We start from the raw sequence: 27884 nt of genomic DNA, 5'->3' as shown, positions 1-27884 counted from the left end.
TAAAAATGTAGCTTTCACATTTTGGTTTAGATATAAATCACCACGCTTCTTAATACGTTCATACCGTATTCGACGTATTAAGCGCCCGGGGCGCTCTCAAAATTGGAAATAGTGTGCTCTTATTAGAATTTAATTTTGGTGAGAACAAAAACAGAGTTGAAAAAGTGTAAATTTCGTACAGTAGTTTATGCTGACAGCCTGAAATGATTCAAAAGAAAAGTATGTACGTATCATACACGAGAGATATGTTTTCCAGAATTTAATTGCCCACAATTATGGGTGCATATAACACACGAGTGAGTATTATACACGAATCAATAAGTCTTGTGTACATTGATCAATCGGAAGGGGTGCTAATTGGGATTGTTCACTAGCAAATATATTAGAAAATATCGCCATGGGCGCTTATTAGAGCGGGGCGCTTATTACGTCGAATACGGTAATCATGACGTCAATCGGTTTGGGCATACAACCGTGTTAAAGGGGAGACCGTCATGGCTGATCAGACGAACCATGGACAACCAAATCTCTTCATAGCGCCTTGCACAGCCATAGACATAGCCATGAGCATTAATCAGAGGAACAGACTCATTTTCCAGGGATATAATTGACTAAACAAATACGCCCGTAAAGGCCGTTGATCTAAGTGCCAAGTAATAACCGGCTAAGCGAATATCCCTGTGACAAATGGCTCATAACTTTGGCTCTGCTCATAACGGGTACCAAGAGATAGAGTTCCGAACACGGCCTCCTGAACCTTCGCTGTAGGGGGTTGCAATGCCGTAGATTACGGTTTATTTGTAAATCGCCAATATTTGGTTTTCCGGAAATGTATTAGTTTCATCAGCGAGAGTTAAATGTTGTAGAAATGTTTACTTAGTGATTGATTTGCATTGTCAGGGTAATTGAAACGTTGAATAAATGATATCAATTTGATATGATGGTTTTTATATGAGCACTTTTCGTTTGTGTTTGACAAATAATCGCGGGAAAGAGATTTGTGTGCACCAATCATCCATGCGTTCAAACATGTGAACATTTGCCTTCTTGTTATGATTTCACACATCCTATGCTATGTTATGAGGTCTGGTTTACTTCTTGTTAGGATTTCAGACACCAGTCATATATTGCACACATTAAATGAGGATTGTTTTACTTTTCGTAGTGATTCCAGACACCAATCACACATACGCACATTAAATGAGGATTGTTTAACTTTTTGAAGTGATTCCAAACACCAGGCACACTTTAAATGAGGATTGTTTTACTTTTTGTAATTATTTCTGAAACCAGTCACACATTGCACACATTAAATGAGGATTGTTTTACTTTTTGCAGTGATTTCAGACACCAGTCACACATTGCACACATTAAATAAGGATTGTTTTACTTTTTGTAGTGATTTCAGACACCAGTCACATATTGCACACATTAAATGGGGATTGTTTTACTTTTTGTAGTGATTTCAGGCACCAGTCACACATTGCACACATTAAATGGGGATTGTATTACTTTTTGTAGTGATTCCAAACACCAGGCACACATTAAATGAGGATTGGTTTACTTTTTGTTATGATTTCAGACACCAGTCACACATTGCACACATTAAATGAGGATTGTTTTACTTTTTGTAATGATTTCAGACACCAGTCATATATTGCACACATTAAATGAGGATTGTTTTACATTTTGTAGTGATTCCAGACACCAATCACACATACGCACATAAGATGAGGATTGTTTTACTTTTTGTAGTGATTCCAAACACCAGGCACACAGTAAATGAGGATTGTTTTACTTTTTGTAATTATTTCTGAAACCAGTCACACATTGCACACATAAAATGGGATTGTTTTACTTTTTGCTGTGATTTCAGACACCAGTCACACATTGCACACATTTAATTAGGATTGCTTTACTTTTTGTAATGATTTCAGACACCAGTCACACATTGCACACATTAAATAAGGATTGTTTTACTTTTTGTAATGATTTTAGACACCAGTTTCACATTGCACACATAAAATGAGGATTGGTTTACTTTTTGTAATGATTTCAGACACCAGTCATACATTGCCCACGTGTGAATGAGGCTTGTTTTGCTTCTTGCACTGATTTCACACACCAGAGACACATTGTCATACATTGTACTCGGGTAAATGCGATATATGTATATCTTCCTTCTTGTAGTGATTTTACACACCACAGCCAAACCTAACTTAGACATATAAATGAGACTTGTTTTACTTCTTGTCATGCTTTCACCAATCTACACATTGTATGTGTCTTAATGAAGTCTCTGTTTAGATATACGTGATATTGGTTTGACGAAAACAAAATAATGAACAGCAACTGTAACGTGGGCGTGTTTTTTCCAGAGATACTGTAACAATATTTTTCCAGTGTTAAATCTGATTTTAAATATTCATCTTGACATGATGATGGAGCTTGAAGGTGTACACATGTCCAAATGGGATTACTATTACACTCCATAACAATTAGCTGTAACATTAGCCTGATAGATATTTCAACCCAGTAATAAGATCATTTGCATGTCATGAATATTATTGATAATTATTTCAAACTTTTGATAGCTGATGCGCATATCTGAACATGGATATTCTACATTCTACATGACTAAATATATCGACTGTGCTTGGTCAATAAGTGGAATCTAATCCTCGTTACCATAACACAAACGCATCGCTGCCCATGGATATATTAATAAAAAAGAGCACTATACACATACGTGCCAAATATCAGACTTCCAACCTCACACAGTCGTCTACCTCCAATGTTTTTAGACAGTATAAGGTATGTTTTAAATGTATTCGACATGGCGACCGCTATTAGATATGTTTTAACAAAGTCAAAACATTTTGTCACAAATATATTTATTTAGTACACATTTAGGATAATCAAGTAGGAACCACTGCATGTTCATTTCTGCGATCACACTGTACATTAATTACATTTTTTTATCATGATGTATACATATTGAGTGTATAGAGTCAGCCATTAAATCTGGACGTTTCCAGTTTCCAGTCTATTACGACCACTATGTACATCACCAACTCGGACACGTTTAGAACTTTTAACCATAAGTTTGGCACTACCTTCTACACAGTCGTTATCAGGCGAGGAGGGCCTTGTTTGTTTATGAATGTTTGTAGGTTGGGGTGAACGGCTGATGGCCAAGATGACAATGCTGATAACAAAACATATTAGCATGCTAGGCAACGGTTGCTAAGAGCACGTCTTTTACCGATCATACAAGAGGTGGTGCTGGGAAAGGAAGGTCATGAAAAATTTAGATGTTGCAAAACTACTGGACAGGGCTTGGCATCAGTGGTTAAGGAGGTTCCAGATGGTCAGCAAGTTGTCGCAGCTGGGGATCAGGCCACACGGTCGTGAAACAACATCATCTGCGGTTAAAGGGGGCCAAACGGTCGTCGCCAAACTAATCGAATTGTGGAAAGTTGAAGATGGGTCATTTAGGCAAGAAGTTGACATCACCAAAGGCACCAATTGTGCTCTCTTACTTTTTAATCGTTTTGTTTGTGTGTGGGGGGTGGGGGGTGTGCATGAAAACAAGGGAACTTGGCAATAAGCTTCAGATATATCGCTGACATCGTTCACTAAAGGATAAATAGCCATATCCCCTGCACTGAATTCTCCACCTGAGCCTCAAGAGGCCACTGAAACCGACTTACCTGTTTCTTATTTAGGTCTGTGCACAAAGATTCAGATATTTCTTAAGATTATAGAAAGGGTTTTGCAGATGGACAAACGGTCACCAAACAAAAGCAGGTGTGGCAAGTGGTGGCAAACCTTGGTGTATGCAGTTTGGTTAAATGTGGTATCATGGTCACCCAGTGAAAGCAAATATGCTTAAAAGACACATCGACACGAAACTGATACCAGGACGTAAATAAATAAAACAAGAACTATAGGCTGTAAAATTGATTCTAAACATAGTAAAATATAAGGTTTAGGTAAGCCTCTACTTTCAACCTTACCAGTAGGATATGAAGTAGGAAATACCGCTGGTAGCTGTGTTATTGGAAAACCTTGACTGTCACACCCATACTGATGAGATCGGAGGATTAATTGTTTAGCGCAGATACGACTCGTCACCAGAAGGATAAATTGATATCGTCAATCACAAAGATATTTAGTACTTGGCTTCAGACTGACTGTGAGATTCGAAGACAATTATCGCTACACAATTAGAGAAATTCTATTTCTCAGAAAGGCATTAGGACAATTTACAAAGATAGTTGGCAGATCACAAAACAATTTTATTCTCAAGTAAATAAGAAAACGTACAACTTCATGGATCTCAACCACTGGTTTCTTGCATCAGCTAATACTTACACCATTCGCAAACTGGAATGGATTCTAAGCTACGAGTACTTACTTGAATCATTAAAAAATCTAAGTTAAGGTTGCAATATATAACGATGTGAATCAATATGTGCAGTATCGGCGGACATATAGTGACCCCCAACAGCCATGATGTTACAGACTTTGTGTTTGTCCTCGAAGTAGCAGGTTTAGAACTGATAGATTTCCTTCCGCAGTGTGGGAAAGATGAGACAGTAGAAATGTTGCTGTGAACAGCCGAATCCTTATCTGCTGGCTGCCGTTCCCTTCACTGTTTTATTTTGAACCATTTCAATCTTCTCTGCGTGGTAATGTATATCTCCAGCTCTTCCTGTTGCCAGCAGAAACCTAAACCACGTCATTTCTCTTTCTCGCCCTCAAAGCCTATAAAGTGCCAAATTTGTATGTGGTGGATTCTTTTGAGGCATAAACTTTCATGCAAGAGACAGTCTTAAGCCTTATAAGAACATGTACATCGCTGTCCGAGGTGGGTCGATGAAAGCCGATACGACGGTCACTGAGTCCAGCCAGGGAGCCCAAAGGTCTGGCTTACAGGGCCACCTTGTAATCAGGGGTTCTTGTCCCGCCTTTAATGCTGACGAGGCTAACGAGCACCGTGCCAGTGTTGCACCGGCTTCTATTTCCTTCCTAACGTCTTGACAGGGACGGGAAATTAACGGGCGAAATATTCCACAAGTTATTGGCACATGCAATGTTCTCACAAGGAACTCCGTATTAAACCAATAACATAAATTAGAGAGAGTGTTCGTTGGTGTCGGGCGTGAGGCATGTACACAAAAACTAATTAATTACAACACTTGCCCCTGTGTAATTCCGTCTTACCCCTTCAGCCAGACTCAGCCGTTACGGACTCGGCAGCCTACTAAATCAAACACCAGCCTCCAATCCTCCGCAGAACGGCTAACCAAATTGTGGCTGTCAGTTGCGTATGGGATCTCTCGAGGGATACTTGAAGGCTGCACGTGCAAGAAGTGCACTTGTGTTGCAAAAAGTTACCAGCAAACATATTTCGATTTTTATATACTTGAACTGGTGTTGATAAAACGGGTTTACGTCGTATGGTGTCGTTAAATAAGGACAGAGATGTAAATTGAATTATGGCACTTGAAATGAGCTCTGATTGAATTAGGTGCGGAGTAGAGGGCCAATTAATCGAGCACAGACAGCTAGCCCGAGGTTAATTGTTTCTGGTCTCTGATTCGCAGAAAATCAAAGGATACATTTCCCTGATCAATATAGATTTTGGTGTAAAACGATGTTGGCGTTATTTATTACTTTTTCAGAGTTGTTGTGCACCTGCATTTATCATAGGGAATATTTATAGTAGTACATCATACATCTATCTGTCATGTGCAGAATCTTTAAACAAGGGTTTTTTTTAATATTCTGTTCATGAATAACAACTTACAACATAGATATGTGCATATGATAGCTCCAAGATGACACAAACTCGAATAACTATGATGTCCTCTGTGAGTGCGAAACGATTGACCATTTCAAACACTTCCGGTTGGACCCTACGTTGGTGGATGTAACAAGACCGTGTCTTCTAGAATATTAATCTATATTTACAAATGTTCCAGGCTTCAGGTACAATACTCAGTGTTGACAACATATCTGCTCCGATTGATATAAACTGTCGGCCAAACGAAAGTATACACTTGAAAATTAGATTTGACCAAACTATTTCAAACGTTATCAAAACGTTATTAGGTTGCAAACAGTCGCAAATTTAAGGTCCAAAAAGCAAGTTTGATACCGGTATCAAGTACATCGCCATCGAATAACCATTTCTTGTTTGTTTCATTTGAGCCAACATCACAATATACTTCATTTTCCTCGGCAGTTTATATCAAATCAAATATACCATGAATATACAAAATGTGATTTGTGGCCCTTTTTCGAGATATGCAAAATGCTTCGAGATAACGAAGGTCGAAACAACAACACTAATATTAGATCCAAGATTAACATGCAAGTCTACATGGTGAAGTCAGTAAGGCTGGAGGTTACATAGCATGCTTCGGGTATGCAAGTTTATCGTGAACACAGAGATAGGAAAGTCAATATGAACTGCTCGAGCGAAATTGAAGGCCCATAGAATTTGTTCAGCTGTAAATGTCACGAAGTCCTCTGCCAGAGCAGTAACCTTTTGGCTGACTTACGTAGGAAAAAGACGCATGTACAAAGCAATCAAATAGCAACCTGACGCCATGTACGCCTGAATGCCGTCAAATATAGATGACCCTTAAACACAGACTGCGACAACGGGTACCTTTCAATCGTACATGCCGTTGCTGCCGTATTTAGACAGACCAAGATGCGCGGCGGTATTGTGTCTATAATTAAATGATCGTATTTAAAGATACAATTTGAAAGACAAATTTAGCCAGAATCTCATGTGACGCTTATTTTGTGATGGTACAGCTAGTAATATTGAATAAAATCAATATGGTGATAGAGGTTTTTAGTGTGTATTAAAATACTGCAAGTGGATAAGATGTTCAGCTAATGTGTGCTTCACTTAAGCAGTTTCCTGTTACTGGGAGTTGCAAATTACATCAGAGAGAAGGAGCGGTCGTTCTAAACCCGCTGACCGTACCCTTGGATGGAAAACATTTTTTAGTACTGTTGCACTGTTGTATTGGTACCCTAGGATTAAGATTATATCAAACTGAAATGAAGCGTATAATGCACGTTTGTCAGGTCGAAGAAATAGAGATATTAGAAACGCTGTCATTTTGGGACGATGGAAGGCCCTCCCCTCTGATGTTATGCATACATCATCTATGACGTGTATATATATTGAAATATATCAGGTGAAATGCTTTCTTACTCATTTTCTGTTATTCTGTTATTTTGGTATTTATATGTGCCTGCATTCCTGGGTACGTTTGTGCGTATGTTTAAACAATTGCTTTTAATCTGAATTAACATAATATTCCCAGCACTTGTTCCCGGACTGTTTCCTAACATTGTTGAACACAGGTATTGCAGATCTTGTAACGATTTGCATCGTGATTGATTGACATTACCTTTTTAAAAAGTTTCTTTGTTTCTTTCAGGATGAGAAGAAGCAAGTGATATCACTCAGCGTCTGGCTGCACCACGTAAGTCCAATGCTATGTCCATTAAGAGATCCGGTGTGAAACTAATGGCACTGGAACCCGTGATGCGAATATCACCTTGTCTAGTGTTCGAAATATGAAATGTGAAATCTCAACACATCATCCCTCTGTATACTGCCATACTCTGTATATATATCGCACATGTCTGCGGGCTTCATGGGAGGCCTGGTCGTCCAAAGCGCCGCAGTTCGCAGTTGCATCCCTTGGGCATGACAGCATCCTATGATTGTAGGCTTGAACTGTAACTGATTAGTCGTTACAAAGACCTGAATAACATCGGGGTTTCCTCCACCCCACACTTTACAATTTGCTTCCAGGCTGTGAAATAACTGAAATATTGCTTAAAATGAGTGAGTGAGTTAAAATTTAACGTCACATCGGCATTATTTCAGCCATATCGTGACTAATATTGCTTAAAGCAGCATGAATCCCAACACACTAACTTACCCACTGACAATGGCAAAGCTAAATAAAAATCAAGATAACTATAATTTAGCGTCAAAGCAGAAAATAATAGCCTTGTTATGGGTTGAATATAGATACATCTCAGTACTTCAATCTTCCATCTGTACACTTTATGAGAGATATAAAAAAAAAAAACCTATTGAAAAGAGAACCCTGTATCTAACCACTGTAGTACGTTGACGATCATTTTAATATACTAGAAAATAACACTACTCTTGGCATACGGACAATGGCAGATCTCAGCAAACCGGGTGGTAATCAATCACAAAAGTGTGTGTGTGTGTGTGTGTGTGTGTGTGTGTGTGGGTGTGGGTGGGTGGGTGGGTGGGTGGATGTGTGTGTGTCTGTGTGTCTGTGGGTGGATGGACTGATTCGCAAACACCGCACGTGCCGCACCCACTCATTTTCAATAATTAGAAACAGGAAGAACCAAAGCACTGTTATCATTTTTTTTTTGTTCGTGTCAACAACGTGCTTTTCTCGTATGGGTTGAAGAAATGTCAAATAATAACACATTATTTGAGAGTGTTCAAAATAACAACAATGGCAAATTGCCACCTTTTTAACCTGGATGCTCCTTGAAAGCAAGTTCAGAGGGTGATATTGAGATTTGCTTTGACACGCGATGGTTTGTAATTTTTTCTAAACATACAAAACGAAAAAATGTTTTGCTTTGTTTGCTCTATCGGCTGCACTTCATTGTTTCTGACTATTGTTATCTTCAAATTCCATTAATGTTTGCAATTAGTGAAGGACATTGTGTAATTCCTCCAAAAAATCCATACACTAATTCGTTTCTCTGTGAATTAATAGTCGTAGTTCCTGGGAAAGCGGCAATCGGGCACTGTGGAACTAAGTGGCCCACCTTTTTAAGTACACACATGAAGTCCTAGTGCGGAATGGGGTGATTTTGGACAATACTGATACGCGTGTGTCGGTGCGTGTGTCTGTTTGATGACTCTCGCCCAAACGTTTATCGTAATTCTAAAAAACGATTGTATCTGAATCATCAGCCATAGAGAGAAGAGATGAAAGGCTGAAACAAATTAAGGTCTGAAGCACAAAGACATACTCCAACCAACAATACATGTAACACTGCAACTCGTAAGAGACGTCGAAAATGAAGATTGGCTGTTTACAATGGATGGCCTGCTTGTGTCATCGTATCCTGCCGGCGTTGATCATTGTTCATGCTATCGAACGCTGGTTGGCCTGGCCCAGGCTAGATAACTATAAAGGCTGTATATAGCTAGACATTACTAACGGAGTAAAATGGTTAGTGGCTATAAATGCTGTTGTGGATAGCTTCTACACTGTACACTAGTGTACGCAACGTTTCAGGACTTCTTCTTGCTCCTTTATCAGGTTTATACATGCTTGTCACGGAACCTAAATTATATTACAGTTAACTGAATGATCCAATGTAACGTAAGTGAGACGTTGGTTATGTTGCCATTTTCATATATTCCGTTCAGTATTTACAACGTGTCATTAGCCCCCTGTTCCCAACCACTGGTTACAACTACGAATACGTTTCAATAATCAAATAGGTTATCCTATTGGAAGAACAACTCAATAAACTAATAAGCATTATTTATGAAAATATAGACCTAATAGGGAATATGGGTTTGGAAAGAATTCAGTAGAAATATATATTTCCCAATTGAATTACTTCCAATTAACAATCAGCGTGTTAGCGTGTTATCAGAGGAAATCCCAAAGTGACGCTGCTCGTGAAACCAAAGGGAAGTCATGGTGCTGACAAACCAAGGATCAAATTCTTGGATTTGAACACAACACAAGCAGAACCTGGCAGATAATGAATATAACTTCACACAGTAATCACGGGACACTCCCTGGGTAATGTAAACAGCTATAAACGTGAATCCATGTCAACTAGAATTCTAGCCACCACAGTCTGCCATAGACCAAACAAACAAAATTTGGTTCGTCAGCAATAGGACTTCGTCTTCCCTCCTAACTGTAGGTTCATATGGCAAAGTGACAATCAGTCATGATGATTACAGTGCTGGGGTCAACTTCCCGACATAATTAGGAAAATTGGTGTCATTGGAAACCCTTGATCGGAGGCAGGAATTGGAAGAATAGCTGCGTTTGATTGAGCCAAGGGAACATGGTTTGTCTTCAAGACATTTCTATTCATTAAATGAACTCATTTTGGCAATTTTGTGCCACACGTCGCCTGTCGACCCCAGTCAATCAGTGTTCGCCATATCGATATACTCCATCTTTGATTGGTAAATATCAGCTTCCCTCGTTCCCCAAGAAAGAAGTGGGCATGCCCTGAGTGTGTATCCCCGCGTCAGAAAGATATCCACAGTGTTTCCAAAATAAACAAAGGATAACATCTACAGGAAATTACCGCGCAAAATTACACATTCACAGAGAGCTTTTACGTCTTGAAATTTTTTATCGTATTCATCTGAGGTAGAGCTATCATAATGCCTCTTGCTCAGATTGTTGAACAAGATGCCCCGATCTTCAAGATCAAGATGGCTGAAATGGCAGTATTCACTGAAGGGTACTTTACGTTTGTTTATTTGAAGCATACAGTATATGTGGAATTTGAACCTTACTTGTCATATAATCACGCATGGTGTCGCCGTGGTGTCACAAGGCTCTTTCGAAATTGTGAAAAGAAGTAAAGTTCTTTCTGAATTAATATTTTATCTGAAATACTGATCAAAGCGGCGTTAAACCAAACTCACTCACTACAATGTCTTACTTGGAATTGATTGTTCCCTGCAGTACCACTTGAATGATGCGTTTATGTCATGAAATACATATGTCCATGCGGATTTTAAGAAGGAACTGTTTTGGTCAAATGCGTAAAAGCAAATCGTAGAAAAATATTCAAACGTGTTTTAAATTCAACGCATCAAGTATCCCTCGTGACATAACAATCTTCTTAATATTTTTGGGTTTTTTTAGATAAAACCTGAGCCAATTAAATAGACAGCCGTACTACGAGAACAGGAAATAAAATACACAATTTGGTTTATATTTCAAAGTCATGACATTAATTAGGTCTCTGTGGGCGATTGATATAACGATAATGCTTTCATTAACCCAGTGGGAGTAGTTTTGAAGCACCATGAACGTGAATCATGTTCAAACTTTGCCGAACTCAGTTAGACAGACACCTGGCCTTTGTTCTATTACTTCAGCTATCATCATCGTGCTGTCGTTGTGAAAAACAAATGATGCTGTCTGTCAGGTTGTTGTTGTTTTGAGTGAATGGACCCCAGGGAGAATACATCTGGTTTCGATAATCTTGTTTTCTTGTGTGACATATTCTTTGTGTGACATAAGGGACACGTTTGCCCAACGCGTCCAAGGCGATGTAATTAACTGTGCAGTGTTGCTGCCCTTAAAAACCTATGATCGTCGGTTCGAATCCCGGTTCGCCCTGATTATGTTTCTTGGTTTGTCAGCACCAAACCTGGGTTTCACCAAAGGTGTCTAAAAAAGCGACAAAACAATTCTAGAATCATAAGAACTCTCTGCTAAAAATCCTTTTTATCATATGCATGAATCACTGTCAAACAGTGATGATAACAGGTGTTCGCGAAAAGGTGAGAGTATCATGCCTCACTGGCGGCAAAGATAAAGGCAAGTCAGTTGTTCACCTGAAAAAGCACAGGAGACGTGGTGCAAGTCAAAACAGGAAGTGGCATCAGACACCATTTTGTCACTGATGTTTCACAGTTGTCCTCCACGTGTGTTATGTTGTCTTGTGTTGGAACCCTGACCAAACAACCTTTGGGCAAGGGGCGTACATGTATGACGCTCTTTGAATGTTCGTAAAAAGAGCATTCTCGATTGTACTAGCTCAAAATTATAACATGTTGACACCAATGACCGGACCGACTTGAATATTGATTGACATAAAGACCTGCCTCACGTCTGTATTTCCTCCCACATCAAGTTGACACGCCGTTATATAAATGATATACTAATAGCAGCTCACTACGACATTAAACAATTTGTTTGATAAAGTAAAGGATCATTACCCCCCAAATCACTGTTCAATGGACATGATGGATGTCCTGAGAAATGTTATTTTTAAATGATGGTTTGATGGTTTGTTGTTTTACGCCGCACTCAGCCATATGACGTCGGGTTATTTTTAAATGTAATATTAATTATTATTTTCACTGATCCATTCATAAAATATTCTCTGCTATTTTGCCTTTTACGCCCAATGGAATCTGTTTCTTTTAATCGCAACTAGTTATTCTCTGGCGTTGACGATGGATATTCACATGAGTACCTCTAAATTACTGAGCGTTTGTATAACCAAGACAGGTGTTGCATACTTCGTCACAGGCGTTTGTTCCCGCATCCGATGATCCTATGGTACCACGGAATGTTTTCTTTCTGTAACCGTAATTTATATATTATGTTGAAGGAATGGACGGATCTCAGACTGAAATGGGACCCGGATGATTATGGCGGAGTTAAGAAATTGCATATCCCGTCTAACCAGCTTTGGAGACCAGATATTGTCCTCTACAACAAGTAAGTGATCGATGCTATACCTAAAAAAACAATGTGAATCTATTTATAGCGATTTCCAGGTTAGTGAAAATCAGAAAATAACACCTTCATATCTCGAACACCTGTAGTTATCACTGTAACTTTAAAGTGATAATTATGTAGAATGTGAATAATTGTATGTCTTGCCGTTTTCAAATAAAAACATTGTTAACACATCTTTTCAAATATGATTTACATCGATTTAAAAGGTTTTTAAAGTGTCATTGTTTCCCAATCATTTAAGTTGAATAAGGTTAAAACTTAATTTACGGATTGTTTAGATGACCTTGAGGTCGTATTTTGTGAATGATGTCGTTAATCTGTGCAATGTGTAATTAACCTTACAAATTGTCTTACACCAATGCTAGTTTCGAAGGATGTCTTGTTGTAACGAACTTAATTAACGAAATTAATTAATACTATATCACATTAGAGGATGTAATGTTATTATTCCGAAAATTTCCTTTGCATTTTATCACAGCTCACCTTGTCTCGAACAATGTATAACTCCAAATCAATTTTGATCACAAGGACTTCCAAAAAACGTATGGGCGATGGAGTAGCCTAGTGGTAAAAGCGTTCGCTCGACACGCCGATGACCAGGGTTCAACCCCCTACATGGTTACAATGTGTGAAGGTCATTTCTGGTGTCCTACGTCGTGATAGCTTTGAATATTGCTAAAGGCAGCGAAGAACTATACTTACTCACTCGAGGTAAGGCATTTTTCATTGTATAATGCTACTTGTCTATACATTGCAGCGCCGACGGAGAATTTGTGATAACATTACAGACAAAAGCTACAGTGAATTATAACGGCAAGATAGTATGGGAGCCGCCATCAATCTACAAAAGCTACTGTCCCATTGACGTCGAGTTCTTCCCATTTGATATGCAGCATTGCTTCCTTAAATTCAGTTCCTGGACCTACAATGGTAACGAGTTAGATCTACAGCATATGTGCAATGGCGTGGAGACCCAAAACGATGGTCTCGTCATCACCCGCGGCATTGACATCAGAGACTACTACCACAACGTCGAATGGGACATCATCAACGTGACAGCAAGACGCAAGGAGAAGTTCTACGCTTGCTGCCCAGGACCCTACCCCGATATTACGTTCAACATCACCCTGCGGCGGCGTACGCTCTTCTACACGCTCAATTTGATCATGCCCTGCATCTCCATCTCTTGTCTTACTGTGCTCGTGTTTTACCTGCCTTCTGATTCCGGAGAAAAGATCACGTTGTCTATATCTATATTGCTGGCGTTGACAGTGTTCTTCCTGTTGTTATCTGATATAAACCCTCCTACGTCGCTTGTGATACCATTGATTGGGAAATATTTACTTTTCATTATGATAGTAGTGACTATGTCTATATTTCTGACGGTTTACACGCTGCATATCAATTTTAAAACACCAACAACGCATAAAATGTCTCCGTGGGTTAGGAGAGTTTTCACGGAGATATTGCCTAAAATATTGTTAATTAAACGACCATCTCTCGATAAGGCGCCGAAGGTGGCCGTAAGAACTTGCAACGGCATAGAAATGAGAGAAACGGCGGCAGCGGCGGCGGCCGCAGCAAGGTCACGTGACTGGCACATGTACGAGAATGTCCGACATGGATGTCGGTCTGAGGAGATGGAGGAGGAAGGCAACTTTACCCCAGATGTCAAAGAAGCTCTTAAAGGGGTCAAGTTTATAGCTGACCATATGAAAAACGAAGATGAGGAAATGGCAGTGAGTAGCAGAATTATATCAACCACTGTTTGTCTGGTCCATACTCCATTATTTTCAGGCCACCGTCATACAGCTCAATTATTGCAGTGCGGCATTAAACACCAAACAGTTACACCCAACATGGTATTTTGCTCTGAGGCTATTTCGCATAGCCCCTTTCGCCTTAATGTCAAATGAATTCATACAATTTACATTTATCTTATTTCTGTAGCAGAATATTCGTCTGGAACTCGGCGTCCTATGCTTTCGGGACCCTGGATTCCAAATGAATCAAATATCTTTATTTGACAGAAATGGCTTTCGATTTTTAGTTGTAGATCAAAATTGCCTTGCCATGTCTGGATTAAACTGTTTATGCAGTATGGAGTTCCAATACTATTTTAATGTTAACATAGGCTGATTGTGTTTCCATGGACGTATCTTTGATCAAACATTCATTTGTATTCCTTATTTTCGGGGTCTTTTAAGCAGAGAATTAACCTACGGTCGAAAGAAAAAAATATTGATTAAAGAAGATATTTTTCACTTGTCACAATGGCGAATGAAGATGTGGAAGACATGCAGGGCTGTATTGTGCTGATCCAGTCGATGAAAAACTTGGATACATTTTCTGACCGATGTTAAAAGAAGTTGACATGGGGCAAAATCATTGAATAAACTCCTCTAGTTTCATTCTGGCCCTCGTTAAGTAAATCCGAACAAAATGTGACAAATGATCAATTAAGCCGGGCCAACAAATTAGGTTCAAACAGTGTGTTTCGGATTTCTTCACAAAAAATCGAATGCCGATCTCGTTTCCCCGTTCCCTTAATTTTCCTTTTGGCCTTTTTAGCCAGGCGCGTTCCCGGTGTATGGCAGCAGTAATCTGGGAGTTAGGCCTCGATTCATCAATGCCAGCCTCTCACTAGACCCCCCTTCCTCCTCCTGAGCAGGGCTGCTCGGTCGATAAGAGTCCGGAACATGGCGCATTAAAACACATTCGATTTGCCGTAGACGAGTTTTATTCTCCCGAAAGTTTTCACTCCAGTTCCGAGACATTATGCCCATACAAGCACTTGAGACTGTTTCTGTAAATCCACAGATTCATGTTTGTGTGTTACTGTATTCTCTTTTCATCATACACGGGGACCTCCTCGCGGACAGGAAGTGTTTTCTCTGACGTCCGCGCTTTTCACTTAGCTAATCCGATCCGACTATTAATATCCTAATCATTGGATAATGAAGACATCACCCTTTGTTCTTTTACTGCATACATTTTAACACGCTTTGAATTTCTGCGCATTTTTAACGTAAACAGACATTAAATATAGTTGACAACGAGAAAATATGTTGCAGCACCTCTGTATACAAGCTGATGAAACATACGATTTCCTAGAAGTCGTGACGTCGCTATATAAGTGCAATAATCTTGGACGCGACGTTAAACCCAATTTAACCTCACCTTACCTCACCTCACCTCACCTCACCTCACCTCACCTAGAAGTAATTCAGTACCCTTCGTCTCCGTATACCCCATGTATAAATATAGTTGGGAAGGGTCAACGATTTCAAGTAAGTTTTGGGCAAAATATTAGTAATACTTGAAAAAGCCTTGTTGGCTACCGATGATCTTCAGGCAGCACAATCAAGTTTGTAAGAGTTCAGTGATGCCATTTATTTCTCCATGCAATTTCATTTCAATGTCCATTCAATGTAAAGGTTCTCCGTTGAACAAAATAAATCACGAAATTTAGTGAATGTTATATATGGCACTTTTCGAACTTGAAATTGAAAGTTGAAATTGGAAATGTCGTAGCCTGGCCTCGCCTCGATCCGAGTCCTGTCACTTAGCGACTCAGAACATCTTCGGATGGCACCGATATGTCAGGGAGACAGGGAGAACTCCAATTTACGTTTGTCGTGCTCAGAAAAATCAGCGAAGCGCGTGATAGCCTGCCAATCAGGCAGATTGCTCCATTGACATTTGTTAACATTGGTTAAGTCTCGTGCCAGGACCCCGTGACTAATGGTGAGTGAACCCCACACTGCTTACCGGAAGTAGGACTGATGTGAATAGTGACTGCTGTTCAGCTGGTATTGGTATTCAATTAAAGCAACAGGCAGGCTAAATCAGGCGATTTCTTTCCACTCCTCTGGCGCCCTTCATTCTATATGCGTGTGATTTAGTCCTGCGATTGATGAAGTCTGGTGAATGTAGTTGTTATTCAAAGATTCCTTCGTTTTATACTCCTCGAATGGCGTAATTAAGATCTGATGTGAGGTGCAGACGCACGCGACGGAGAGCGTCAAAAGGGGAGATCACTCAGACTGCATAAAGGTCATGACCTTATTATGTAATGCTGGTGCTGAGCATGCTGTTGTCAGTCCCGCTGCTCCGAGGTTGATGCGCCACGTTCAGCAGTTGCAGAGACTGCATGTAAAACGTCAGAGGATCTCATGCCTGGAATATATATTTGTAGTTTAGGAACTGAGCTTTCTCCGATTGCCATCATGGTTCAAGCGCATACAATACATTGCCTCTGAACATTCAGTACGCCATCGTTGTTTAGTGGATAGAGCGTCTGCCCGGAGAGCGAAATGTCGGTGACGATGATAAACGATGACGACGCTCAGCATTAAGATGATAAAACAAGAATTGGTCGGATCGGAGTCAAAATAATGTGTCTCGGTGGGGTATTCATGTTAAACTGCGGAAAGGTGTAAAACCAGCATGTGTACAAGCACACACACACACACGCACGCACGCACGCACGCACGCACGTACGCACGTTAAACGTTAAACTCTATTTCAGCCCACCCCAAGACAGACGTATTAGCACGAGATCAGGTGATGTACACCACTGTAGCCCGACATAACTGTACTTGAACAACACCATACATCTCAATTAACAACTTCTTTTCCTTCTTCAGAATCTTCTTCTTCTTCAGTCTTCTTGTATCCAGGGGTGATGTAGGAACCTCATGTATACACTCCTGTGAAATATTGATGATTGTAAAACAGGGGCGTGGAATGTGTTACAGAAATGGAAACATAAAAGATGATTATCGAATATGCGTTCCCATTTTATTATCTTTTTATGCAAAACAACATTTTGTGTTGGTTTTACTTCAACACTTCCTAAAGGGTTGTGAACAGGTCCATCGACAGGATCAAACGATGTCATGTATGTGTATCGGGTGTACGGAGTCCCATCTCCTTTTTATTAAGACTCAGAACCCTGTGATTTGATATGAAATAGTTGATCATTTATATTGGTTTATCGTGTTGCCACTGCCATGGCGGTGATTGGTTTGGTTTACGTGGCGGGGGAGACTTTTGTTCCCACCTCGAGGAGGACCTCTGGCGCCGACTTAGAATTTGATATATAGAACAGGCTTCCAAGTGGCACCACCCATAATGGCAAATACCGATATCATTGCATTATTGGTAGGTCGGCAAAGGTATTTAAAAATTGGTCAAAGCGTTTCAGATATAAATTTGTCAAAGGTTTTGAAAAATAAACCGTTGGAGTGTCAAATGGATGACGGGGGTTCATTTCAGTTGATCCTAAAAGACAATTTACTGTCCTAGATGCGCCTGAAGTAGTGTTTATCTTTATTAAAATACCGGTCTGATGCTAGACATGTATATCTCACAACATCTGCGTGTGACTGTACTAGACATGTATGTCTCACAACGTCCATGTGTGACTGTACTAGACATGTATGTCTCACACCGCTGTGCGTGACTGTACTAGATATGTATGTCTCACACCGCTGTGCGTGACTGTACTAGATATGTTTGTCTCACACCGTCTGTGCGTGACTGTACTAGATATGTATGTCTCACACCGCTGTGCGTGACTGTACTAGATATGTATGTCTCACACCGCTGTGCGTGACTGTACTAGATATGTATGTCTCACACCGCTGTGCGTGACTGTACTAGATATGTATGTCTCACACCGCTGTGCGTGACTGTACTAGATATGTTTGTCTCACAACGTCCATGTGTGACTGTACTAGATATGGATGTCTCACATCGCTGTGCGTGACTGTACTAGATATGTTTGTCTCACAACGTCTGTGTGTGACTGTACTAGATATTATGTCGCACAAGATCTGTGTGTAACTGTACTAGATATGTATGTCTCACAACGTCTCCCTTATTTTATTCACAAAACATGCAGGATGAACTTTTCTACATTTTTCAGGGTGCCAACCCCCTCCTCCTCTGAATTCCGAGTACCACCTCTTTTTTCACTCTTAGTCTCATTTACTCACCCCTGAAACCAGAATACTACTCAACACAAATCTGAAAACCATTGAGAGAAGGGTGCGAGTTCATATAAAATTACCGAAAAAATGTCGAAAAAAAAGTAAATATATAAAGGAAACTTTTGCGTACACCATTAAATTTTTATATATGTTGAAACTGTATTCCAAATACGATTTAATATGAGTCTGGCGCATGCCACATTGCTGAGAACCAAACACCCTCTACGTTGACCCCTGAATCAGGCGTACCAAATGTGTGTTGGCAGACTCATTTTGGGTACATCTTTAATAAACTATACTTGAATTTGAGAATCTTCTGTATGCACGGTATCTATAAGCACTGAAATTAACTGAGTCCTCATTTTAGAAAAGAATATAAAACACTTTAATACTCACCATCACGTACATTATATGCTTTTTAAATGTAAAACCCAGGATACATGATATAAATGAAGGTATCGTTGTCATGAAAACTGAAAAATACAAAATAGCAAGTACATGTATTTGCATCGGGAATGATATTACTATGAATGTCAATGTGATAAAGATGTATTTCTGTGTCAGTTTTATTGGTTATATTATCGATTATTAACAAACAGAGGCGGATCCAGTTTTTCTCAAACGAACTGTTTACTGGTTGTGGATTTCCAACAGATGGTGGGGGAAGGGGGTTGGCCCCCTGAATCCCGCTTGTGGATCCACTACTGACGATTATTTCAGTCATACTGTCTAAATTTCTGTCTTAATGTGAAATAAAAGTTGTTTGCGTTAGATAACTGTACATTCTGAGAGAAATAATAGTGTGACGGGTAATTTAAGTGTGCTGTTCTCATTTTTTAGTTAATTTTTATGTCTCCAACGTAGGGTAGTCCACGTTATAATGACGGATGAGTTTTTGACAAGACGAGCAGGGTCACTAGTTATGTGCATGTAGTTAGCTAAATGGCCGCCGCTAATATCCCCCTATTGATCAATGAAGTACATATTTTTATGTTTACACGGCAGTATGAACTGTATCATCACTAGACAATACAATTTTAACACATAATTTTCATTTCTGTAGAAAACAAATTTAGCTTTAATAGCCCTGTGCTAGTTGTTTGACACGATGACAACATATTTAACAATGTTTTAAGAATGACAGGCGTCAATCTACACCTGGTACGTTTTAAACAAAAATAACTGTCTCACGAATTGTTTTTTATTGATAAACATCCATTTTATTTAGAAATGTCAGGATAGCATTTAACACCAAATTGTTTTCCTTGTCTTTTCGTGTTGACATCAGACTGATTGTCTTCACTCGGTAGATCTTCTTCGCTTTCCTCGCTGCTGTCTATTTTGACTAAACCAGTGTCTCATATCGATATGGACAAATGTGTGTGGTCAATGAGCGAAAATTTCAACGTTTTCATCGATGGCATTGTCTGTCGATGCCATGGCGAATGCTAGTAATCTGCCAAACACAATACAGTAACGATGATCGTCTGCAAATTAATTCACTTGATGACAAGACTGCTTATTAACCCTCGGTAGTTTCCGGAATGCGAAGCTTGGTGGTCGATATCGGTATTATATTATCATTTCAAAGTTAATAGGCCGATCATTTGATATACTGGGGCGGATGTGTGTTTTTCTGTGTCATAGGGTGAGGTTGGGGATGGGTGTGGGGGGTGGGGAGTGTGATGGCGGTGATTTTATGTGGAAAAATCCGAATAGGCTGGAAAATGTGTTTAGTTTGACTCCACCTTCGAGGTAACTGAACGGTGGTCGGCCCCTTAGAAAATAATGGCATGAAACATAAAAAAAACATTCAAAAAATGCAAAAAAAACACACACACAAACACACACACACACACACACACACACACACACACACACACACACACACACACACACACACACACACACACACACACACACATATATATATATTTATATATATATATATATATATATATATATATATATATATATATATAAGGGGGGTAAAGGTTTAGTTTTTGTATATTTATGTTATATTTCACTATTCTTTAGATATCAATTCTAAACCAATTATTTACAGACCAATTCGGTTTCAATTCCAATGTCTATGCCTGTACACTGTTATGTGACTTAGACAACATAGTGTTTGAATTCTGAATAATAGCATATAACATGTTAATTACTTCCACGTGTGTTTAAGTAAATAAATACGACTCGTATTATATCGCAAGCAGGCCCGTAACGGTTTATAGCCCTACATCCAGGTATATCACTCACTGGCATAAGTTTCATGCAGACGGCAAAGACATCACGTGATGGCGGCCATATTGAATGTCAGGGTTTTCTTCTACCTGATAGTATCACAATCGCTGAACATCTCTCAATAGCCAGCCCACTGGATACACTCATGATAATAAACCTTTGAACGAAGGAAAAGAGGGGCTTTTTATCCACATATCCATATGTTATCGCCATAATCTTCCGGTTGCTATAGTAACTAAGACGTGTACCACGTGGTCGAGGGTAATAATGAGAAGAGAGTCCGACTGTATAAATCCCCCAGTTACGAGGACCCGGGACCTTGTATATGAACTCTGTTGAATATATTCTACTCCTCGTATACCATTAGCATGCGTGTGTAGACAGTTCGTATCGCAAAATCATTGTCTCTGCACCTAGATGTATTGCGAATCTGAAGTAACAAGAAATCATGCAGACAGTTCCAAAGCATAGATGGTATCTTTTGTACTTAAATAATCTGATTAATAGTTCGTTGAAGACATTGGCGTTGTACGCAAAAGAATAGAGAATTAAACATTTGAGACCAAACCCACCCTAAATGGAGAAATCTTTGCACTTGGAGAAGAAGTAAATTCTATATAAATTATATTTTCTTTGTAAGATATAAATCAATCAAATATAAAGTAACCATACACCAAAACAATAACACCTAGTCGTATTACGCTCAGCTATCTTTATACAGTCTGAAATGGTATTGTTATAATCAAACATCGATTCTTCAAATCAGTTCCTCACAATTTAATGTTTTACAGCATATCATGACTGCCATGCCCCCGGGAGGAGATATATGCCTTATTTCCTATATTTCTTGTAATGGTAGTTTATTTACACCAAATTCCCTCGTGATTAGTGCTTCGGGCCTATGTTTATAGAGCAACAATTGACGTTAAGTTCACCATTAGAGCGCTGACAGCAGTTTCATGATCTCATCACTACCCAATAAAGAAACCTTGGAATGCTGACGATTTCCCCGTAGTCGAGATGGTTGAAGATACCTTCGACGTAAATGCCAAAGAAATCACCTAATGCATTCTATCTTGAGTGGTTGATAGGGAACTATTGGCATTAAGTTAAATCATGGGTTGTATATTGGTTAAACTTAATTCAACTCAATGAATTTGTTTTATAACAATCGCTGTGCCACTTTCAGCCCGCAGTGTGTAGGGGAATTGCTGATACGTGTACCTTGCCTGTCGTAAGATGCAGCTAAATGGGTTGTTGAGAGGATATTGTACTTGGATGGTATCGGATGGTCACAAGAGTTGTAGGGTATAAATCGTATTTGGAATGGATTGGATGAACACAGTGGTTGTTGAGTATAAATTGTACTTTGGAGGGATCGGATGAACACAGGAGTTGATACATTTTACTTAGATGCGCATCGAGTGGTCAGAACGGATGTTGAGACAGTATTTGGATTGGGATCTAGTGATTTCAGTGGTTTGTTATCATGAATACAATACTAGTTCTTAGATGGTACCTGTCTTGTAAAGTGAGGGAGTGAGTGAGTTGGGTTTTTAACGCCGCTTTTAACAGTATTCCAGTTATATCGCGGCGTGTCAGCCTAATGTGGGAGGAAAGCCCGAAGTAATGCAGGTCTCAGACGTTTACCATTTCGGTGAAACCCACGAGCACGGGTATGGTGCTGACAAACCTAGAAATATAAGGCTGGTAAAGAATGAGCTCGGTTTAGTGCTACTTTGTAAAGTATTTAAATCACGGTTTGGGGGGCAGACATTTACCACAGTCGTGGCATTCTGGAGTTGTTGTACATAGACAACTGGTTTATATGGTCTTCGGCATAAAACATCATTCATTCATGACTATAGTTCGAAATAAATAGCATGAGCCCAGCGGGTCACACATATACTGTACAATGTGGGATTTAATCACTGTGAAAACGTAAACATAAGCAATTCATATTTAAGTTTTGTTTTAAACATGCAAGAACCTGTGATGTGGCAAAGAATATAATTTTCTCCATAAATATTCCATATGTGTTATACTCTTCTTGTACTCGTTGTTGGGTGCCATGGAAAATTCGAAAATCACGTGGATGTATGCATCGACTGCACATGCGCTAGGTGATACTGACAGCAACATATGCTACGACGTACCACTTCGTGTCTGACACGTGATGTCTCCTCGCAAGTGTATTTACTTGCGATCACATTGTGCGTGCATCATCCCTTCCCTTCTCTAAACATTTTCCATTTTTCCTGTCCGTATATAAGCTGCATGAACTCCGACATACTGCGTTCAAATTGTCATTCCACACATCGACTACCTTAGCGACGCTCTATCAGTTTTATTCTGCAACAAATAAATGAATCCTTCACTTCACTACCCTCGTGCTTTATACCCAATCTTAAAATCTATTTTGACGTCCAACTCTGTGTCGACGCCCACGCCAACAAAAACGCTATAACCACCCACACTATACCTAAATCCCAGTACGAAATGTCGCCTCAATCTCCCTTCAATGTGCATACACTCTCCAATCACACAAGGTGCTCCCACTCTCCCATTACACAACGTACCCTCAATCTCCCAGCACTCAAAGTGCTATGAATATCCCATCACACAAGTTGTCCTCATTCATCCATCACACAAGGTGCCCCTTAATCTCCCATCACAAAAGGTGCCCTCACTCTGCCATCACACCATCTGCCCTCAATCTCCAATCACACCATCTGCCTTCTCTCCCCCATCACACAAAGTGCCTTCAATCTCCGATCTCATAAGGTGCCGTCAATCCCCCATCACACAATATGCCCTCATCACCCCGTCACACAAGGTGCCCTCAATCTCCGATCACACAAGGTGCCCTCAATCTCCGATCACACAAGGTGTCCTTAATCTCCCATCACACAATCTGCCCTCACTACCCATCACACAAGGTGCCGTCACTCTCCCATCACATAAGGTGTCCTCACTCTCCCATCAAATAAGGTGCCATCAATCTCCCATCAATCTCCCATCACTCAAAGTGCCATGAATATCCCATCACACAATTTGTCCTCATTCATCCATCACACAAGGTGCCCTCAATCTCCCATAACAAAAGGTGCCTTCACTCTGCCATCACACCATCTGCCCTCAATCTCCAATCACACCATCTGCCTTCACTCCCCCATCACACAAAGTGCCTTCAATCTCCCATCTCATAAGGTGCCGTCAATCCCCCATCACACAATATGCCCTCAATCCCCCATCACACAAGGTGTCCTCAATCTCCCATCACACAATCTGCCCTCACTACCCATCAAACAAGTAGCCGTCAATCTCCCATCACACAAGGTGTCCTCACTCTCCAATCACATAAGGTGCCATCAATCTCCCATCAATCTCCCATCACTCAAAGTGCTATGAATATCCCATCACACAAGTTGTCCTCATTCATCCATCACACAAGGTGCCCTCAATCTCCCATAACAAAAGGTGCCCTCACTCTGCCATCACACCATCTGCCCTCAATCTCCAATCACACCATCTGCCTTCACTCCCCCATCACACAAAGTGCTTTCAATCTCCCATCTCATAAGGTGCCGTCAATCCCCCATCACACAATATGCCCTCAATCCCCCATCACACAAGGTGTCCTCAGTCTCACATCACACAAGGTGTGCTCAATTTCCCATCACGCAAGGTGTGCTCAATCTCCCATCACACAAGGTGTCCTCAATCTCCCATCACACAATCTGCCCCCAATGTCCCATCACACAAAACTGGCCACATTCTTCCATCACATACGGTGTCCTCAGTCTCCCATCACACATTGTGTCCTTACTCTCCCATCACCCAAGGTGCCCCCAGTCTCCCATAATTTAATGTGTCCTTACTCTCCCATCACCCAAGGTGCCCTCAGTCTCCCATAACTCAATGTGTCCTTTCTCTCCCATCACCAAAGGTGCCCTCAATCTCCCATCACTCAATGTGTCCTTACTCTCCCATCACTCAAGGTACCCTCAGTCTCCCATCACTCAATTTGTCCTTACTCTCCCATCACCCACTTTGCCCTCAAACTCCCATCACACAATGTGTCCTTACTCTCCCATCACCCAAGGTGCCATCAATCTCCCATCACTCAATGTGTCCTTACTCTCCCATCACACAATGTGCCCTCAGTCGCCCATCACACAATGTGCCCTCAGTCTCCCATCACTCAATGTGTCCTTACTCTCCCATCACACAATGTGCCCTCAGTCTCCCATCACTCAATGTGTCCTTATTCTCCCATCACACAATGTGCCCTTAGTCTCCCATCACTCAATGTGTCCTTACTTTCCCATCACACAATGTGCCCTCAGTCTCTCATCACTCAATAGGTCCTTACTCTCCCATCACACAATGTGCCCTTAGTCTCCCATCACTCAATGTGTCCTTACTTTCCCATCACACAATGTGCCCTCAGTCTCCCATCACTCAATGTGTCCTTACTCTCCCATCACACAATGTGCCCTTAGTCTCCCATCACTCAAAGTCACAGGAACTCGATGATAGCGTGTATAACATAATATATTCGTATAGAGAAAGAAATCACACCCCTCTATATACATAGAGACAAGGAGTGACACCCGCCATCTTGTTTTCATTCAAGATTTCGCACTCGGTTCGAATCATGTCGCATAATCGCATGAAATATGAATGTCACTTATTTCACCCTATTGGAACTTGCTGAACAAATCTCAAAAAGAGTTCAAGCCCGTGTAGCGCCGTAATTTCCGGCCACCCTTTTTCTTGTTTACCTCAGCGGCGCAGCGTAGAGCTGACATTCAATAGTTGTTTTTAAAATAAAAACGAGGTAAGGTGACCACAAATGAACATGATTGTATAGCCTATGGTTTGTTTAGCAGGTGCCAACGGGTTGAAATAAGTGACATTCATATGTCATGCGATATCGAGCTGTGATTCGAACCGAGTGCGAAATCTTGAATAAGAGCCAAGATTGCGGGTGTCACTCCTTGTCTCTATGTATATAGAGGGGTGTGATTTTCTTCAATACGAATATATTATGTTATACACGCTATCATTGAATTCATGTGCTCAAAGTGGCATCAATATCCCATCACACAAGCTGTCCTTGATTTTCCCAACCTATCCACTGCCCCCTTTCCAGATATTTTCCAGCTAAAGAAGTGCTTCCATTAGTCTACAGCATCGATAACACACGATCTTGCACGAGGTGCCTCCAATGTTCCATCATGCAAGGTGTCCCCAATCTTCAAACACTCGCGGTGCCTCCCAGTTTCCCGGAGTCTTCCATCAAACCGCATGCTGCCAATCTCTCATCTCACGGGTTGGCCCCATTAGCCTATCGCATTGCTCGCATACAAACTCGGTATGCTTGGGAATTCTCCTCTAATGACTTCCTTTGTCTTGTGAATGATTAGCACAACTGATTAAGACTGTAGTCAACATGCACACAACACGGAACAAAATGTCTGCGAGATTTCTATGCTACATTTCCTGCAATTAGAGTGCACATCATTGCGACGTAACTGTGAAACTCGGTTGCGTGCCCCTAGTAGCAAACTCTAATTGGATTAAATTAGGAATGCTTTATAATCTTATGATTTCACTGGAAAATTCGCTGACCTACAATTTTATTACATGCTATGATCAAATTCATTCTTTGACTTGATTGCTATGAGACAGAAACCAGTTCATGCATAACATGTCTTTTTTCATTTGCTTAAGCAGAAGCATTTTCTTGAAACAAAGATTTAAATGAATATAAAGTTGGTCTATTTCATCTTTGTTATATATCATACATATATTTTCCTAGATGAATAATCAGTAATTTAGTGTATCTAACGTTGTTCTGTTTTGTTTTTAAGGAAATCCGAGATTGGAAGTACATCGCCATGGTAATGGATCGCTTCTTTTTATATATATTCACTACTGCAACCTTCAGCGGTACTCTCAGCATCTTCCTGTACGCCCCATCGCTCTATGATGGACGAGAACAAATGGAAAGAGAAGACCCCAACGCAACCTGCGTATACTAGTTGTCTCCCTTGTGCATAACTCTTTTTGTCAGTGTGGATCAAATCGTGATTGCTGTTCAAGCTTCCTTATGCACATGCGAGTCCGAGAATCATTCTGCGAGGCCGGTTTCAAACCTGTACAGAGACGCTTTGCATTCATTTAATGTTTCCAATATTTTTCTACATAAGAACCATCGTAGTTTCATACAAAAATACCGGCAGCATCCAAGAATTGGATTAGCCAGCATGTCAACAAAGGAAGATTACTCTTGTGAAAGGGAGATAAGTGTTCACACTGCCAGGAATAATTCTTCTGTCTGTATTATGCTGGGTTAATTTTCAAAGTATTTAATAATTTCATATGTTTGTTCCTCTATTGCTTAATTATATCATCGCACCAAGCAGTAAGTTGATTTGATTGCAAAGTGATTATGTATTTATTCATCAATTTATTCTTTTTTATGTGTACAGATTTGAAATATTATTGCACCGTTTGAATTCATATGTTGAATTGTCCATAGTTTATTATTGACTGTCATTCCTTTTGTAAAAAGAAGTATGATAATTATTTTAGTGTCCCATTGTGGCACACGTTCCCTCTGCTTTACTCACCGTGTGAACTGCTGGTGTTAACTGAATTCAGTGTGTCATTGTATATATACGCGCCGAACTACTTTTTGGTAATGGTTATACAGTAAGGCAACAGCCTCACTTTCATAATAAAGCCATAGATAAAAAACATACCCTTCGTTGAAATTATTATTCATTCACATGTGGACTTGTATTTACCAAACACTATTATACTTGTTACAGAATAATCATCTTCGAAAAACGTAATTCTAATAATAATAATATGATATTAAAAACTTGCCGGGCATGTCATAGCCAGGACTAGTCCACAATTCCTGGTACCATTTTGCTGCAGCTTAAATCACGGTAGAAAGCAAGAAGACAATATGATGCCTTGTGGCATGGAGTGAGTGAGTGAGCTTGGTTTTGACATCGAAGCTGTTGAGTGTGATTGCAGCGGGTTAATATTTTGGCTCATA

The 27884-nt window shown here is 40.2% G+C and overlaps 1 protein-coding gene across 1 annotated transcript in view; it reads left to right on the top strand.

Annotated features, from left to right (window-relative positions):
- The window catches only part of LOC124134106 (acetylcholine receptor subunit alpha-L1-like), a 63674-nt gene extending 36098 nt beyond the window's left edge, over nt 1-27576 (top strand). Inside the window, exons 2-5 of the mRNA XM_046498760.2 lie at nt 7473-7517; nt 12433-12542; nt 13321-14302; nt 26686-27576. Of these exons, the coding sequence (XP_046354716.1) occupies nt 7473-7517; nt 12433-12542; nt 13321-14302; nt 26686-26856 (1308 nt within the window). The 3' untranslated portion in view covers nt 26857-27576. The remainder of the gene's footprint in view (nt 1-7472; nt 7518-12432; nt 12543-13320; nt 14303-26685) is intronic.
- The last annotated feature ends 308 nt before the right edge of the window (nt 27577-27884 follow it).

The sequence above is a fragment of the Haliotis rufescens genome, unplaced genomic scaffold (assembly GCF_023055435.1).
Source record: "Haliotis rufescens isolate VD_foot unplaced genomic scaffold, xgHalRufe1.0.p SCAF_1, whole genome shotgun sequence".
NCBI classification, from domain to species: Eukaryota; Metazoa; Mollusca; class Gastropoda; order Lepetellida; family Haliotidae; genus Haliotis; species Haliotis rufescens.
Note: the sequence above shows the minus strand (reverse complement) of the source record. Positions and strands in the feature narration are given on the sequence as shown.